The 17,764-nt window shown below is 36.7% G+C and overlaps 1 protein-coding gene across 2 annotated transcripts; it reads left to right on the top strand.

The window, feature by feature from the left end:
* Positions 1–3,229: 3,229 nt before the first annotated feature.
* LOC139152677 (TNF receptor-associated factor 3-like) lies at positions 3,230–16,903 on the top strand. 2 transcript variants are annotated; one of them, XM_070725961.1, is made up of 5 exons: positions 3,230–3,328; positions 9,226–9,472; positions 13,926–13,991; positions 14,832–15,512; positions 15,833–16,903. In XM_070725961.1, exons 2-5 carry the CDS (start codon positions 9,248–9,250, stop codon positions 16,061–16,063), a joined length of 1,203 nt encoding a protein of 400 aa, XP_070582062.1. In that variant the 5' UTR covers positions 3,230–3,328; positions 9,226–9,247; the 3' UTR covers positions 16,064–16,903. The 2 variants fall into 2 exon arrangements, with proteins under 2 accessions (XP_070582062.1, XP_070582063.1); XM_070725962.1 differs by lacking the exon at positions 3,230–3,328 and adding an exon at positions 6,551–6,731.
* The last annotated feature ends 861 nt before the right edge of the window (positions 16,904–17,764 follow it).

Genomic DNA, 17,764 nt, shown 5'->3' with positions numbered 1-17,764 from the left:
TACATTTATTCACATTTATATTTATTATTATTTTCCTGCAATAAAAGATGGGTTTGTTGTCAAGGCATTCAACTGGTTTTAAACTTTATAGCATCAGAATAAGCTTGCTTTACACATTTTCCCCTATCGGTAACCTATACAATGTAGAATATAGAAAGCAGACGTTTCTCATGAATGATCAGGCAAGTATATCAATCTTTAATCAGGAAATACTGAAAAATGTACTCAGTACTAGCCTCTAACATAAGGCTTGCCACGTACAATAGCTGATCATTCTCGTCTGAAGATCACAATAACATGAAACACATAGTGTAATGAGATTTTAGTTTCTACTTGAAACCACCTGTATTATGATTTATATATATATATATATATATATATATATATATATATATATATATATATATATATATATATATATATATATATATATATATATATGTGTGTGTGTTTTGTGTGTACACAAATACCGGGTATGAATATACATATCTTTACTATTATTGTTGTATTAATTCATAACTTCACTAAATGCTTCAATACATGTCAACAAAATTGAGTAGCCCCCCTTTCTTGTTCTCCACTTTTAAGCAACCCCCCTTGTAGCTTTCGATTTTTTGAGTGACCCCCCTCAGATTCCTCCGACCCCCCCCCCAGGCCATAAATAATGACGGCTCCCTAACAATAGGCACACACTACGCGCAGCTATGGCTTGTATAATGAAAAAAGTTTAATACATGACATTTATTCATCATATTCATAACTTCCAGACTAATATTGCTTGCCTTACTCTGTGAGTTGATGATGTTGCCTCCAGCGGTACTGGTGTAAGCTAAGGGGAGAACCATTCGATTTCTGGGGGGTATGGAGGATTTTGAGAAAAAAAAATTGTCACCAGGTGAGATAGAAGAAAAAAAAATTGATCCTGTCTTAGCCTGAGCAAAAAGAATTGTCATAACAGACAGAAGTGAAAAAAAATTGTCACAATGCACCAACAATTAGCAAAATTTGGAAATCTTATTCTCATGTATTCTTTGCCGGCGCACCGCCATAGGCGGCGCAAATGTTTTTTAACACAAGCAATTCTTATGTTTTTTTTCTCAGCACTTATGATATAAGCATGCACTACATAGGTCTACTTTACACCTCAGTACACTCAATGTTTTCATTTCCTTTTCCAACCCAAGAAATCATATTTCAGGATTTCTGTTGCAATATCTCAATGGCATAGGCACTATCTGAAGGGGACTATTTGACTTCTGTAAATTGTGAAAATTTAAAACACAAGACAGGAGTCAATAAACTAGTGTTAAAACCATTATTCTCTCAATATAAATATGTTAGAAAGATGTACAAGTTGACAATGAAAAATTGAGGAACAACAAATATGATGAAATACAATGTGTGAGCCTTGTTTCTCTGACCACAAAAGATAACATCTTCCCTGAGAACTTACATCGATGCTTGGTCATGTAAGTTATAATATGACACCACACACCGGATCACTCGCTATAGAGTCCGTCAATAGTGGCAAACTCTCTCAATAACTGATCTGGCTTCTCCTCTTTGAGGACGAAGATGACTTAATAATCACACAACCAAGCGGAGGGGATACAAAACAAGAAAGCGACTGATGAAGGAACCCCATTTTTTGGTTCTTAAACACCGTTAAGACGAATCACTGAATCAACAAACCGGTTTACCGGGGACTGAGATCACATGACCAGGGTCAAAGCACTATCGATTCACCGGTGTCTCGCCATGTATTCGTAGGAATGTGACGGGGGAGGGGGTCACTAAAAAATTGAAAACTTCAGGGGGGGCCTTACTCAAAATGTGGAGAGGAAGAAGGGGGGCGGGGTTACTCAATTTTTTGTGCAAAATAAATTGAAACACATCTCAGATTGCACCATTGCACACATCCGTTGCTCAACATTTTCAATGCTAGAGGGGGGCACCCCTTGGGTCTTCTAACAGTTTTACTGGTAAAAGACATATTGAAAATACCTCTCGGATTACACTACACTGCACCGTGGTGCACATCAATTTCTCAAAATTTTCACAGGATCTAGGACAAAACTGAACTGTTGTCAATTCATCCTTTATTATCACACGAACATATGTTTTAACTTACCTCAGTTCAATGACCATTTTGACAGTTAAACATACCATATATTCAGGCTTTTCATTAGAAGCTGTCAGCTCGAAAAATGACAAAAGAAGGTTGCAGATATTCCGTTCCTGTATATTCATTTGTCTTCAGTCTCTGGCAAAAAATTGTTTTTTCACAAATTGTATTGTCATTGTTTGGTTGTTGAATATTGTGACTCAAACACTGATCATGCAAAAAATGTAAACAATATCACACTGAGTGTTCAATGTCATTTTCATACAGTTTTACCGAGTGCAAAATAAACTGAAAATCCTCTCAGATTGCACCATAAAATACAATAATTTCTCAAAATTTCCAATACGAGAGGGGGAACCTCCACTCGTGCTCTCCCCCTTGGGGTATTCTAACAGTTTCACTTAGTAAAAAACATCTAAAAAACCTCTCAGATTGCACCAGACTGCACCATTGCGCACATCAATATCTTAAAAATTTCCATGCAAAATAGGGGAAAGCCCCTGTGACTTCCCCCTAAGCCTCTCGCGTGTTCTTCCCCTGTACTTTCAAATTCTGCCTGGTCAGAAATCCTAGTGAAAACCGTACCCTGTCTTAATACCCATCCAAATTAAACAATATACTATATGGTTAGATACTGCGTGAGCTTGTATATCTTTATTTTATTGTGACTTTGAATTTCATTTTGAGCGGTTCACTTTTTTTGAACCATCATGAGATAACTGATGATAGTCTAGCAGGGTACATCAGGATTTGAAAGGTCTTCACTGTCGCTGTATTTTGTAAATTGTATAATTACATGTATTGGTATTTAACTTTTCTAAGTGGGGGATCAGTCAAAATTTCAAAATTAGAGAGGGAGGTTACTCAAATTCATCTTGGTTGGCGAGGGGGTAACTCGAGTTTCAGGCCGTAAATAATGACGGCTTCCTTATATACAACGCATTACAAACTTGATGACCAATAAAAAAATCATGGCTATTCCATTTGAAAAAAGAATGATGCAGGTCTGACAGTAGAAAAAAAATTGCTGTCACTCTGACAGGAAAAAAAATTGATACCACACCCACTTCCTCCCTCCCCCCCCCCCGAAATCAAATGTTCTCTCCTTAATGCGCATGCGTCAACTGTAGAGGTGCTCCAGCGGACACAGTAGTGTCGACAGCCAGCCCCACCGAACAAGGTTCCAGCTGAGTGAGCGGAGAGGTAAGTCCAGTTAGGGATGGACCATTAGATCTTGGGAGGGGGGGTGGTCACAATGAAATTGTGAAAATTTTTTTTTTACAATTGTAAATTTATGAAATTTTTTTTTCCAATTGAGATTAGCTGTGCAATTTTTTTTTCAGAGTAAATTTCAGATTTATAATTTTTTTTTAGTTCGTCGCTGTCTGAAGATAAAGAGGGCAAAGATGTGGTGCCAAGCACCACAAGCGGCCACGCAAGCGGTCACGGGGGGGGGGGAGGTCAGGAGAGGGGTGTCCCCCTGCTGCTGTTGGAGCTTTTGAAAAATAGAGATTACAATGGTGTTATTTGGTGGCACTTGGGGAGTATTTTTGAAGGGGGAGGTCAGGAGGGGGTGTCCCCCTCCTGCCGTTGGAGCTTTTGAAAAATAGAGATTTAAATGGTGTTATTTGATGGCACTTGGGGAGTATTTTTGCGGGGGGTGGTCAGGAGGGGGTGTCCCCCTCCTGCTGTTGGAGCTTTTGAAAAATAGAGATAAAAATGGTGTTATTTGGTGGCACTTTGGGAGCATTTTTTTCGGATTACACATCTTCCTCTGAAACATGGTCTTCTTGCTCCTCAGTAGCTTCCTATAGTTTTGAAAATTGACTATTTTGGTTTCCTGGCTTCCCTTTCTACTGCGTGGTGAAATGGCTACATGCACCCCACCAAACATCATGCATATCTCATGATTCACAATTGATTTTGACAAGCTGAGAAGCTAAAATAAGCTAAATAATATAGTTAAATTTGCATATTTGTGTTTTAGAGCAATTTGTGCCCTTTTTTGATCAAAACATCTGTTTCTCTGTAGCAGCATGTCCAAATTGATTGGATGTGTATAGATGTGTTGAAATTTCAATATTTGTCTTTTTAGGGCAATTTATGCCATTCATGGTCAAAAAAATCTGTATTCTCTGAAAGGGCTTGTCCAATTTCTTTGAAATTTGCTACACAAAACGATTATTCATTCAGATTTATTCAGTATTTGCTATCGAGAAACTTTCAAAGTTCAACCCCTTTTGTGTGTTTTTGTGTTGGATTTGTTGGATAGATGGCATTCTACGTAGTGTATTGTTGAATGTTAAAACATGTGTTGCTGTTGTTTTTGAGGCTGTTTTTGAGAAAAAGAATTGAAAATACCTTTTTAAAAGCAAAATAATACATAATGACTTGATATCATTATTGACGTGTTTCTACTTGTTCACCCATTCTTGCAGTCATCATTGCAATAAAATGCTGTGAAAAAAATGAAACTGATGTGGCCTGCATCTGTTTACCTTGATCTTAAAAGGCAAATACAACTTTCTGTCTTGACAACCATACCATAGTTTCAATGTTTACCTAGTGTACCTGCTTGGTTTGTACGCAGGAAACAAGTAGAAAACAGGTTCTATAATTTCATAATTTCAAGTGATCAGAATACAAAAGTCCTGAAAAGATGAGATAATCACAACTTCCAGTATAAGGGATACAGTCACTCTAAATGTATAAATTAAAATTAAAAATGTGCCGGGAGGATGTACTAAAAAATACAGAAAGTTGCTTTCTGTCGGTAAAATCTAAAAAAAATTCAAAATTTTAAAGACTTTTGCAGATTTTTTTTTACGCCTTTGTCTTCTTATTTATTTTTTTTTTTTGCAGACTAGTTTGAAGATTTTTTTTTTCCTAACTTTCTGCTCTGAAAATTTTTTTTTTCTGTTTTTGACCACCCCCCCCCTCCCAAGATCTAATGGTCCGTCCCTTACGGACATGGTTTATGGCTGTATGCTGCTCGACCCTGTTCCAAGAGTATCCTCCTAAATTCTGTTGTTACATGTTGCTGCTGTAGCCTGGTCAGACTGTCTCTGCAGAAAGATAGTTATTGATTGAATAGTTCCCGATCCCGGGAGGTACCGTTTACTTAGCATTCCAGACATTCCTTTGCTTGGCATGCATAAGCTCAAAATAGACGAACAATGCAACAGAATATCCACGTAGAGCATTTTAAGTCATATAATAGACTAAAACAACTACATTTTTGCACAATAACTTTAACGAAAGGTCGGGTGAATCCCAGTGTGAATCAAGGAGCATGTTTTGTCGAAAATTCTTACAGCTGGTTTACCGTTAGCATGCCCAGAAAGCATGTAGATTAGGGAATGAAAACCATATGCTTGTGTTCAGATCATTCAGGTTGATTAGGGTCATTGTCCTCGAGTACGTTATTAAGGCGCGGGATGGGCTTCCCCAGGGGTCTGTATAGGGATTCCCCGAGCCAGTCCCAAAGTACGAAAAGAAAAATGCCAAAATCCAGCCGCTAAACATGTTATTTTTTTATAATCGCTGATTTGCACATTACATTGACATGTTTGTCAATTTCATGCTTACAATTCTTTATCCCAGAAAGCAAGTGCAGGCACAGTTTGCCCTTATTACGCTCGTTTTGGAGGTCGTCCGTGAAGGGTCAGCTGATATTTTGTGGCGAGTCATTAATACGAGGGCGAAATTTCTTACAGTATAGGTCGCACTAGTGATGGAAAATGGGGTCAACGCGGACAATGTGGTTGTTTACAGGATATAGGGAGTCTACCGGCTGGATTCTGTGCTCGAACTGACAATACCATTTTCGAACCAAAAATACCGTTATTTAGTCAAATTAATAATTATTTCGGGGATTTCATCAACACTATTTTGCGGAGTCGTTTTTTATAAAATACATGTACAAAGTTTGACTAATAGGGAAGGATGTGTCGATTATTAGCCGATAAAACCGAAACGCACTCGTCGATAGAGGGCGAGTTCGTGTTGTCTGTATCATTGCAGACACATGTGTTGCACGAGTGTGGACAGCGCTTTGGCGTCACGAATATTATGACATTAAAATATGTCAATATTTTGATTTTTATAGGTTATTCTACCATTCTTCGATAAATAACATATCAAACTGAGCGTTTTCCATTATTTTCCATCGTAGCTCTCGTTCATCAAAAACATCATCTTTTAAAACTGGCTGGTTCAAATTTTGGGGGCTTTTATAATTATATCGAGCTGGTGGGTCTAAATTGACGATCTCATACACAAAATTTTTCAATGTTCATGAAAGTGGTTTAAACTGTAATTAAATGCATGCATCTAACATGTTTGGTAAACGTTTGGGGCGAGCAAAAGATATATAAGGCTTTGCAATGAAAGATTTCAAATATATCAAAATCGTTTCTTGAACAGCGGCGTCCCAGCTCTACAACATCGGAGGTTTCCCATCATATCCACATCGAATCACCAGACCACTTTGTTGACTTGAAAAATGTAGAAATTTTTGATAGGGATCCCCGATCTTCGAAAAGGGTGTCAAGGAGGTGATACATATCCGTGTTAACCAGCCATCCCTTAGTGGAGACAGTGGAAGGTATAAATTACCAAATGTCTATGATCCGATTTTACGCTCCCATATATGCATATGTATATATGCAAATGGGAGGTACTCGTATAAGGTGGCAAAATGGCGTCTGTGTGTATGTATGTAAGTATGTATGTATGTCTGTTAGTCCGTCCACATCAAAAACTCCTAAACCGTAGCACCTACTGTCTTAGTATTTGGTGTACAGGTGCACCTAGGGGTGGAGATGTGAATTTGTTCAAATGAACATGTCAGTGCCAAAAATATGCAAATAAGGGGGAAAAAAGGAAAAATCCTGCAAATGGCTAAAACTCAGTAAGCATTGGTCAGATTTGGTTGAAACTTGGTATGCAGATTTCTTTAGGTATTCTTAATTATGTGTGCAAAAATTGGGATGAAATTTGCATGTTTGTATTTTTAGGGTATTTTTTCCATTTTTAGTCAAAAAATCTTGTTCTCTGAAATCGCTCCTCTGATTGCTATGAAACTTAATATTCATGTTCCTCAGAATGACCTCAGTCATGCTTGTACAAATTTTATTGATATTGTCATATTTGTAATTTTGGGACAATTTTCCCAATTTTTGATAAAAAAATGTTTAATCCAAAAACTATTGATTTGATAGCTTTGATATTTGGTATACAGTTATCTAAGATTAATCTCAATATAATGTATTGAAGGTATGTTGAAACTGGCAATTTTTTTTTATTTTGGGGGCAATTTTTGCCCTTTTTTGGTCAAAAAATTTTTCTCCTAAAACTTCTGATCTGGTAGCTTTGATATCTAGCGTACAGGTTCCTAGGGTTTATGTTAATTAGGTATATTTAAAATTAGGATGAAATCTGCAATTTTGTATTTTGGGGGCAATTTTTCTCATTTTTGGTCAAAAAATTTGTTTCTCAAAATTTACCAGTCTGATTGCTTTGATATTTAGTAAACCGGTTCTTAGGGTTTTTGTTAATAAGATATATTGAAATTAAGTTGAAATCCGGAATTTTGAATTTTATGGGCAACTTTGCGAATCTTTCAGTTTTACTGGGATATCTTTCATTTTGTATTTTTAAGATTTTTTGGGGGTAATTTTATATCTACTGGAACTAAGAGTGTATAATGTGGTGATTTAGTAAGCATTTGATATGGTAAACTGTATTTGGTGTTGAAATGCGGTAAAAAAGTCCTGGCAGATTTTGAAAAAATTCCAAACAAATGCCAATAAAAAAATCAGCCAGAGAAGGTTTGACAAAAAGAAAAGGTGGGAGAGTGGGGAAAAAAGAATGTACAATGGATCGGATGAAAAAGATAATGTACCTCATCGATCTTCCAGACAATATCCCTTATCAAATGGTCCACCCAGATGTATTTTTGTGCACAATTAACCATGCAGTGTATTTTAGTTTAAGATGTCAAGTTAGGTAAGGATTTGAAAGGAATAGTCAAGTTCACCACAGTTTAAGTTTATCTCTTGTGTCATCATCCTTGTGTAATTGGTTAAGTTTTTAAGTTGTTCCAGATGTGGATGCACCAGCTGTTCTGGAAGAAAACAATGTTTACTTTTCCCAGTAGGGTTTCTGAGTTGATGATTGTATGTTGAAATTTCTCCATGTATCTGGTGTATGGGCAAAGTGTAAACATTGGTTGCATGTTATGTATTTCAGTCTATGTCAAATATTGTAAATGAAAAATCAAGAACAGTTTACTGTGTGCTTGTAAAAGCTAACATATTTGTCAATACATAAACTGCCTTGCAGATTAATTGTCTTAAAGATTATCACAGTTGTTGACTTGTTTTGATAACTATATGGGAGCGAACAGTGATGTTGTCACTATTTTTATGTCACGTGTCTGAAAGGTCACGACATTGAGATCGGGTTATTCTGCTGACGAAGGTTGTAGTGCTGCGACCGAAAATTTCAGTGACTGAAAATTTAGCGCGTTGAGATCAAAAGTTCAATTGACGGTAATAAACAATGATCACTACACACATACAAGCTGTGTTGACAAAAAGAATACTCGAAATTTCCGGATGACATGATTAGGGTCAGACACGGTAGTTCATATACAAAAGCAGAAAACCAGTCTGATGAAAAACTTGCCGCAAGTTACAGCTTATGCCCATCTTGTACCTCAACACGTGGAATTCTGAACTTGCAACATTTATAACACAAGCGATCTCATCGTCACGGAAGTAGCTAGGAAATCGTTTTGGGCCGATGAAAAATAAGTCCACGAACCGGAAGAAGAAAACATAAAGTCGTACATCATTCGGACAACGCTCATAGAGGACAAAGCTTACATTTGCACGTAGAATAAGCCACTGACCGACGACTTGTGCCCACTAATTTGACTGTCCGTACAAGTGCAATATTTAAAACTGTCGTAAAAGATATCTATGACGTTAAAGAATTGTGCAACTTTGGTGAAATATACGATATTTTAAAAATTTGTTGGTAAGTTTTAATATAGGTTTATTATTTTCCACGAATATCTTTTTATTCCACTTTAGTTGACCTTGAAACTGCAGAAATATGCCAGGTGAAGATAAACCAGTTGATCCTCCAAGGCCAACAGTCATACAGGTCGACAGCCCTCGCCAAGCCGCTGAGGATGAGGAAGAAATCCAATGTTTTAAGTCTTGCTGCAGAAAGAGGATAAAACGTTGCACTTTGATTTACCATCTACATCAAGAATGCATGGACGCTTTGTACAAATGTGAAGAATGCAACAAGAAGTTGCTAAGAAGGGAGTATGAGGTAATTGGGATAATTATGAGGCAATCACAGTCCTTTTTCACAGGATTTTTGCTGTGCACACACTGATATGAAGCGCCCTCTACGGTGAAGTCAATATTCAAAAGAATTAAATCCCCAACACTATAGGAAGAAATTGCGAGAAAGTGACGCTTTCTCGCAATTTGTGAGAATCTCTTGTCAATTCTCACAGCCACCGGTGAGAAATCAAAAGTTCTCACAGAGGTAGTGAGAAATGTACTCCTCTGTGAGATAATAGATTCTCACCGGTGAGAATGGAAATTCTCAGCAAGCACTGTGAGAATGGTAATTTTTGGGGTGAGAATCAACCAGACTCACCATTCATTGGTGAGAATCAACCAGACTTGTTGTTCACTGGTGTGAATCAATCTGGTTAATTCTCACAAGTGAACAATGAGTCTGATTGATTCTCACCAGTGAATGATGAGTCTGGTTGATTCTCACTTTAAAAATTATCATTCTCACAGTGCTTTGTGAGAATTTCCATTCTCACCGGTGAGAATCTACTGAGGAGTGCATTTCTCACTGCTCAACGGTGAGAATTCAACAATTCTCACTGGTAGGAGTGCATTTCTCACTGCTCAACGGTGAGAATTCAACAATTCTCACTGGTAGCAGTGAGAATGACAAGAGATTCTCACCAATTGCGAGAAAGCGTCACTTTCTCGCTCCAGTCTCGCAATTTTTTCCTATAGTGCAAGTACACTGTAGTTGACACAGCGCGGTAAACCTTCAACTGGATTAGGTCGGACCGTTCCAGGCCTATCTTCATGCAAATGTTATGATTTATGCAATTAAAGCCCCCACTCAATTATCAGATTTATCTAATATAGATATTATTTACTTGATAAAATATTCAATGGAAAACAAAAGAATGACAAACTGTTAATGGGCTGTTGACACATTCGCTAATGCGAGAACCTGGGATTGAGAAGGGTGCCTTTAATTAAGATGACCCAGGCCTATCCCACAATTATTCAGTTTATGAAGATGACCCCGGCCTATCCAAATACATATACATGCTATAATGATGAGGCAGACTTATCCACAATACAAATACAAACTATTGAAGATGACCCAGGCCTACCTACGTTACAAGTACACGTATAAACTATTGAAGATGACCCAGGCCTATCCACAATACAAATACATGTACACGCCATTGAGGATGACCCAGGCCTATCCACAATACATGTATAAACTATTGAAGATGACCCAGGCCTGTCCATAAACAAATATGTGTACACGCTATGGAGATGACCCAGGTCTATCCTAATACAAATATATGCACAGTATTGAAGATGACCCAGCCCTCTCCTCAATACAAATACATGCATGCATGTACAAACTTTGGAAGATTTTTCCGGCCTATCCAGAATGCAAATATACGAGGCGCCAAATGTAAAACAAAATAATTTACACAATCACGCTTATTCCAGAGATTTAACAGATGGAAAATGTATATAGAGAGGAATTTTAAATACATACATACATACATATTACATACATACATACATACATACATACATACATACATACATACATACATACATACATACATACATACATACATACATACATACATACATACATACATACATACATACATACATACATACATACATACATACATACATACATACATACATACACACATACATATATATGTATGCATGCATACATATACATACACATAATCATACGCCCACACACATCGTGTATTCTTTCAGATATGTAGAATACATACATACATACATACATATATACATATACATAAATATACATACATACATACATACATACATACATACATACATACATACATACATACATACATACATACATACATACATAGAGCGTGCGTGCGTGCGTGTGCGCATATGTGTATGTATATGAATATATATATATATATATATATATATATATATATATATATATATTTATATATACATGTTTGTATGTATGTATGTATGTATTCAAAATTCCTCTCTATATACTTTTCCATCTGTTCTATCTCTGAAATAATGCGTGAATGTGCAATTTGGCGCCTTGTATACATACGTACATCAGAGCCTCCACTTTGATAAAGGTCGAAAATTTACATTGAGCCTCGCTTTGGAGACATACAGCTGAAAACATTTACATTCAACCTCGTTTTGATGCAGCTGCGAAATTTTATATATTGCAATACAGCTTTTTAAAAAACAATAAAATGCCTTGAGCATGAACAGGAACATGTTAGAAACTTGAAATGAACTTTTAACCAAACAAAATATTGGGATGCTGTAGCTGTAACAGTCATACTTTGAAGAGTACCACAAGACTGTATTGCCAACTCGCATACATTTTGTTAAACCTGTCTACTTGTAAGTCGTCTACGGATCTTATTTTTAACATAACCTGGCTACGGGGTTATCATTAGAAAGATAATTTATTCTTCTTTGATATGACATGTTGTAAAATATAGTACCTTCTTTAGTGTTCATGAATTTTACCCCTCATAAGTTTATATCGCCAATTAGTACCGCTAATCTCAAATTCTACCAAACTTTTACCTATAAATATTACAAAAGGCAATGCTTTGTGTAACATTTATTTTATTTGCTATTTGAAAATAGACTTTTAACAGACAAAATATTTGGATTTAATGGTTGTTACTGTCATGTTTTGAAGGGTACCGTAAAGTCACAATATTGCCAACTCGTATGTGTTTTTGTTAAGTGTATCGTTTTGTTAGTCGTATGCCGAGCTTACTTTTTACTATAACCTAGTTTATGGGCTAAAATTGGAAAGATAATTTTTTATAGAAATAACGCTGATTAACGTTTATTGATGGGCAAGGGCGAGAGGAAAACCAAACATTAACGGGCGAGGCTTGTCGAGCCAGTTAATTTTGGCTTTCCTCTTCCCCGGTTGTACCCTTCAAAACATGACCGTAACAGCTATTGAGTCCCTGTATTGTTTCTGTTAAATCCCATTTCGTATTCTAGGGATCCCAAGGCTTTTAAAAAATACAGGTTTGTTTTTCTGTGGGGGGGGGGTGTGAACGTAGATCCCCCTCTAGCCCACGGCCTAATAGATTGTTAGTAATGCTTGCTGTATCAGCAAGACAAGGAGGCATTGACAATTTTCCAAATACGTCTTATCAAAACTTCTTAATAGAAAAATATTGAAAAAGTATATTTATAAAAATAGAGAGTACTCGACACTTTAAATATCTTCAAGGAGAAAATGACAACAAGACTACATTGACACGTTTAAAGTCTTCTTCTTTCTGTGCATTAGTCCATTTCATACGAATAAAATGCTCATTCACTAAATACCAGTATAGCAAAACTGGCAAGTTTAGTGACTATAGTAGAGAAAATACTGCATGGTAAATACTCAATTTTGACATTTAATTTCTTCTCCAGCACATTGCAATAAGTAAATAACATCCATATATCCATGTGATTTGCTTCATTGGAAGGAAAGCATATTTATCATATTTTCTTCCGGTTAAAAATACTGAATTACCAGAAGAAATCGATTTAAAGTCATCCAATTCTATGACGTCATATTTTTTACTAAAATCTTATGCATTTTAGAAAGATCAGTATCTACGCATTCTAAAGCTATAAGATATATGGCATTTCAAGCCAGTTTACTTCATAAGGTAAAGAATGTTGTACCCCTACCCCCAGCTTTTGCGCACCCCATAGCGATACACGCAATTCAAAATTGACTCCAGAGAAGTAGTGCATTGTTAAATATCTAATGTTAACACTTATTTTCTTGTTTAATGTGTAGAAATATATAATGTAAACACAAAAGGCTGTCAAAATTGTGCTTCATAAAAAGTAAATCACAATTGTTACATGGTATTTTGGGTAAAAAATTTCAATACTGTCAAAAAATTCATTTCAACGTCGTTCTATTCTATGTACTCAAACTTATTTTGCTAAAGTTGGTGTTTCTCATAAAGAACAGTATTTTAGCTTTCCAAAAATGTAAGGATTGTGTTATTTCATGCTAGTTTACTTAATGTAGGGGAGGATATAGTACCCCATACCCCTACCCATTTTTCGCCATTTTTCACGGTACATGCAAATCATAAATCAGCCCAGATCGGTAGTGCGTTCAAAAAATATCCAATGTTAAAATCTTTTTTTCTTGTTCAGCAGGTCCTAAAGAACAAAAAATACCCATGTATAGGGATGTGGGGGTGCATGGTGGGCCCCTCCAGCCCACGGACTACCCCTTGTTCTATACCTTCACCCCTAACAGTATTTACCTGAAGACCCAAGGACGATCTCCAGGACGATGAAACGCAACTGACATAATACAGCTTTCCCATTCGCCAAAGGGAATTGTTCACCGACCTACCCCGCCTATTGTTTTGTTTGTTATGACATAAAAGCACTTTTACAAAACTGTTGTTTTGTTTCGTTCCCAGGACCATATTTGTTATCGGGTGAAGAAATTCCGCAATCTAAACAAAGGCAGCAAACAAACGCTGAAGGTTGGTTTGATTCGCATTGTCAATCCAGGGCCGCACTAAAATGTACTGCTTGACCTGCACAGCAAAGCTTGTATTTTACCATTCGTGAAAGAGGCGGGCTTTTCGAAAGAATATTGGCCCAATATTTCTTGTGAAGATCACGGTATTTTCTAAGGGGCCCTTAACAGCCTTGTGAAGAAACCAGACCCCTTAGGATTATTTACATTTCGTAAAATTATCCATTGTGGGCCAAGTCTTCTTCAGACCATTCAAGTAGTTGTGAGCAAACTACTGTAATTTTGAATCATGAACGGCATAATAAATGGAAATGTTTGCAACTTGCACGTTTTAAGGTTCATTTCTACCGATCTGTACATTTTACGATTTGTCAGAGACCTCCCTGTTATTATTAATTACTTTTAATTAGTAATAATTTATTAATTAATTACTATTAATTTACTTTATTGACAGCGTGACAGTATTGGTAACCAACTACTTACTTACATCCTTGACAATGTCGTTTAAGTTGTCATTACTCGCATCTATTTATTTATTTTTGCAAAAAACTGTACTATTTGTGCAGTTATGCAATCTATATGTGATTCTTACTTGTATCATTTTGTCACGGACAACTACCAAACTGGTTCAGGTAGAATGTACAATAATGATCCGCTTCTGCAGCAACGTGTCACATATTTCACGCATTTTCATGCAATGAAATAAGGGAAATTCAGCTGCTAATGAGCTGATGAGCTTCAAATTTAATGCAGTACAAATACATCATTTTGTTTTGGAAATAGGCGCAGAGATACTTTCTTTTCGACATTGTATTTTAAATCTAGATTCTATCAAACACTGCAGGTAGAAAAAGATATCGCTCTGGAGGAAAAGGAAATAATCAGCGAAATGAAGACATTGATGATGTCCTTCCCAGCTTGGCAGGATAACAAAGGCTTGAGTGACAAGATGGCAGATCTTCAAGCAAGAGTCTTAAAACTCGAGGAAGAAAAAGCTTGTTACTGTAAACATGCAACGTATTCCGGGTTGGAAAGAAAACTTGACGACACCGTCAACAAGACAGCAGCAACAGATGAAAAGTTACGTCAGCAAAAAGAACAGATTCAAACCCTGAAGATGGCATGCAATGAAATAAGAAATAAAGTTGAGCAGTTGAAAGAAAATTCCAGACACCAGGAAGAAAGATTTGAAGAACAGATAGCAGCCATATTGAAAATGGTGAAAGATCAACAGAGATCAATCGAGCGCGCAGAGACAAACCTCACAGCTATGAAGGAGACGACCTATAACGGTACCTTTATATGGCGAATTGACAACTTTGAAATCTTGAGGATGCACGCCATCAGTGGTGGAGATACTGAGATCTATTCTGCCCCTTTCTACGCTGGTAGATATGGTCCAAAGATGTGCCTGAAGCTATGTTTGAATGGATGCAACATTGGACATGGAACGCATCTATCTCTGTACCTTGTGGTAATGAAGGGAGAATACGACAACTTCCAACAATGGCCATTTCATCACACGGTAGGCTCAATTAAGCCTCGGGTTCTGTATATTGTTCAGTTTACGCTAATGAACTTTTAAATTGGTAATTGACCGAAGAAAGTAAACGTAAGGGATTCACACGACCTAGACCCCACTGTAAATATTCAAGGTTATCATGAGAAATAATTCAAATATTTAGAAGTATATAATTTCCTCTATGATCGGCTGGCAATAGATGTCAACATGAGCAAGGATGGATTGCAAAATGAGCCAACTGTGAGAATCGTCTGGATTAAACTATGTATACTCACACGATATGCAACACTTACCTTATCTTTAATGTTTTCTCAATTTTAAAGGTTAAACTGATCTTGTTCGACCAGAGTGGCCATGGCCATCACATTGACGACGTCATTCGTCCAAGTGATCACCAACTCTCGTCAGCATTCCGTAAGCCCGTAGACGACATGAATGTTCCATTTGGGTCACCACTCTTCGCCAAGTTGCGTGATGTACTTGAGTTCAGCCGAGACAAGTACATGAAAGACGACGTGCTATTTATCAAAGCTTCAGTTGACATGCGTGATTGAATATCACAGACAGACAACAGACATAAATAGATGTAGAATTTGGGAAAGAGAAATGTATAGTTTAAATCTTCCATTGTATGATATACGGAATATTATGAAAAATGTATCAATCGCTCTTACTGACGAATATTTTATACTTGTTGTCTAAAGAAATGAGAAATGTTGCTAAAAACATTATTAGTATTTCACCAGTTTTCAGAGACATTGGAGTCATGCACATGATGTACTTTAAAGCCCCACTGGCCCTATCGTTCAGCATTATTTTTATGATTGTACTTTCGAACTAAAATAAGTTTGTGAGATGTAACTAATTTAGGTGTGTGTATACACCTATTATTAACTACCCGCTTGGACTGTGTGTGCAATTAAAGATAAAAATTATATGGCGATTAGATGTTTCCCAAACATTAAATCGCAGCCAAATGCGAAAAAGCAGAAACCGTGGGTACTATTTATATCTGCTTTGAAATCTTAACATAAAAACAGTAGTCCAATGTGATGCATAGGGGTGAATGTTTTCAACTGTGGCATTGTATATTCTGTTTCCTTTGTAATATTACCAATTTTTGAAAATGACGGGAAATCAAAATGACCGTTGAAATTTGAAATTACTTGTCAAATGTTTCACAAAGGAATGGTTTCCTAATGCAGTAAACGGCCATATCCCTTCAAAGGGCAGAATTCAGAGAGAAGCTGGAGATATTAAATAGGAAGGTATTTTTAGGTCAATAAATTTCATGAGTTACAGCTAGTGGGGCTTTAATAAACTGGTATTGTGTTAAGAATCAATTGAATAATCGTCTTGAATAGAATTACTGTTGAATAAAACTACAAATGCAGAAATACAGCTCTGTTTTTCTGTCTCTCTATACTGATACCATAGTCAACACTAAGTTGTGACATCGAAGTCGCTGTCAAGGTCATAACAATGACGGTCACAGTAGTAACCTCATTAAAGGTTACTTTCCACACGTCATTAACTCTTTGATTGGTTGGAAGTTAAATCGAGCTGCAGTACTCTCTTCTCAACAGGCGCTCTAATTGCTGGTTAGCGAAGGTTTTGTGAATGATACAAAAACACGGTCGAGTTTTGAAGACCATCCAGTGGACGAAAAAAATAGGCCAAGGCAGAAATTGAAGTCGTGTGCTTCCGGTTACCCGAACTACTCTAGTTTTACCAACCTACACCTACCCTAAACTTTTTAATGCCTTGCGTAATCGCTGCAATGAAAACAGATCCACCAAAAACTCCAAAGAGATCTTAGTCGTCATTATTTGTTTCACGCAAGAATGCACCTATGATGGTGAAGCATGAAGAATTTCAAAATAAATGTATTCACTCTTAATGGTAGTGAGAGATTACGAGAAGTTTACGAATTGCTTAAGTTTGAAAACGTAAAGGAGAACACCATAAACGCATTTCAAGTCTTGGGACTATCTGTTGTATTATGCAATATTTGCCGTCAATTTGGATATCATGCCCTAACATTGGTCAATAATATTTATCAGACTAAATTGGGACTTTGAAGTTATAATACGAATAGTTGTTGATTTTTGTGCTGCAGCATAAATGAGTAGAAAACTGTAAATGGGCATATTTGTGAATTTTTAACATTTCTGTTCCAGTACAGTAAATGTACCCATGATTACCACCCACACAGTAGCTGTTGGTAATAAAGTTTGATTAGAATGGACAGCAAA

Source organism: Ptychodera flava, chromosome 16, assembly GCF_041260155.1.
Source record: "Ptychodera flava strain L36383 chromosome 16, AS_Pfla_20210202, whole genome shotgun sequence".
Lineage (NCBI taxonomy): Eukaryota > Metazoa > Hemichordata > Enteropneusta > Ptychoderidae > Ptychodera > Ptychodera flava.
This window is presented reverse-complemented; position numbering and strand designations above follow the sequence as displayed.

Bases quoted from the DNA above. Each gene is read 5' to 3' on its own strand.
- LOC139152677 (XM_070725961.1), top strand. From the start codon at position 9,248: ATGCCAGGTGAAGATAAACCAGTTGATCCTCCAAGGCCAACAGTCATA. The intron at 9,473-13,925 runs GTAATTGGGATA...TTTCGTTCCCAG, and splicing joins TGCTAAGAAGGGAGTATGAG to GACCATATTTGTTATCGGGT. The intron at 15,513-15,832 runs GTAGGCTCAATT...TCAATTTTAAAG, and splicing joins AATGGCCATTTCATCACACG to GTTAAACTGATCTTGTTCGA.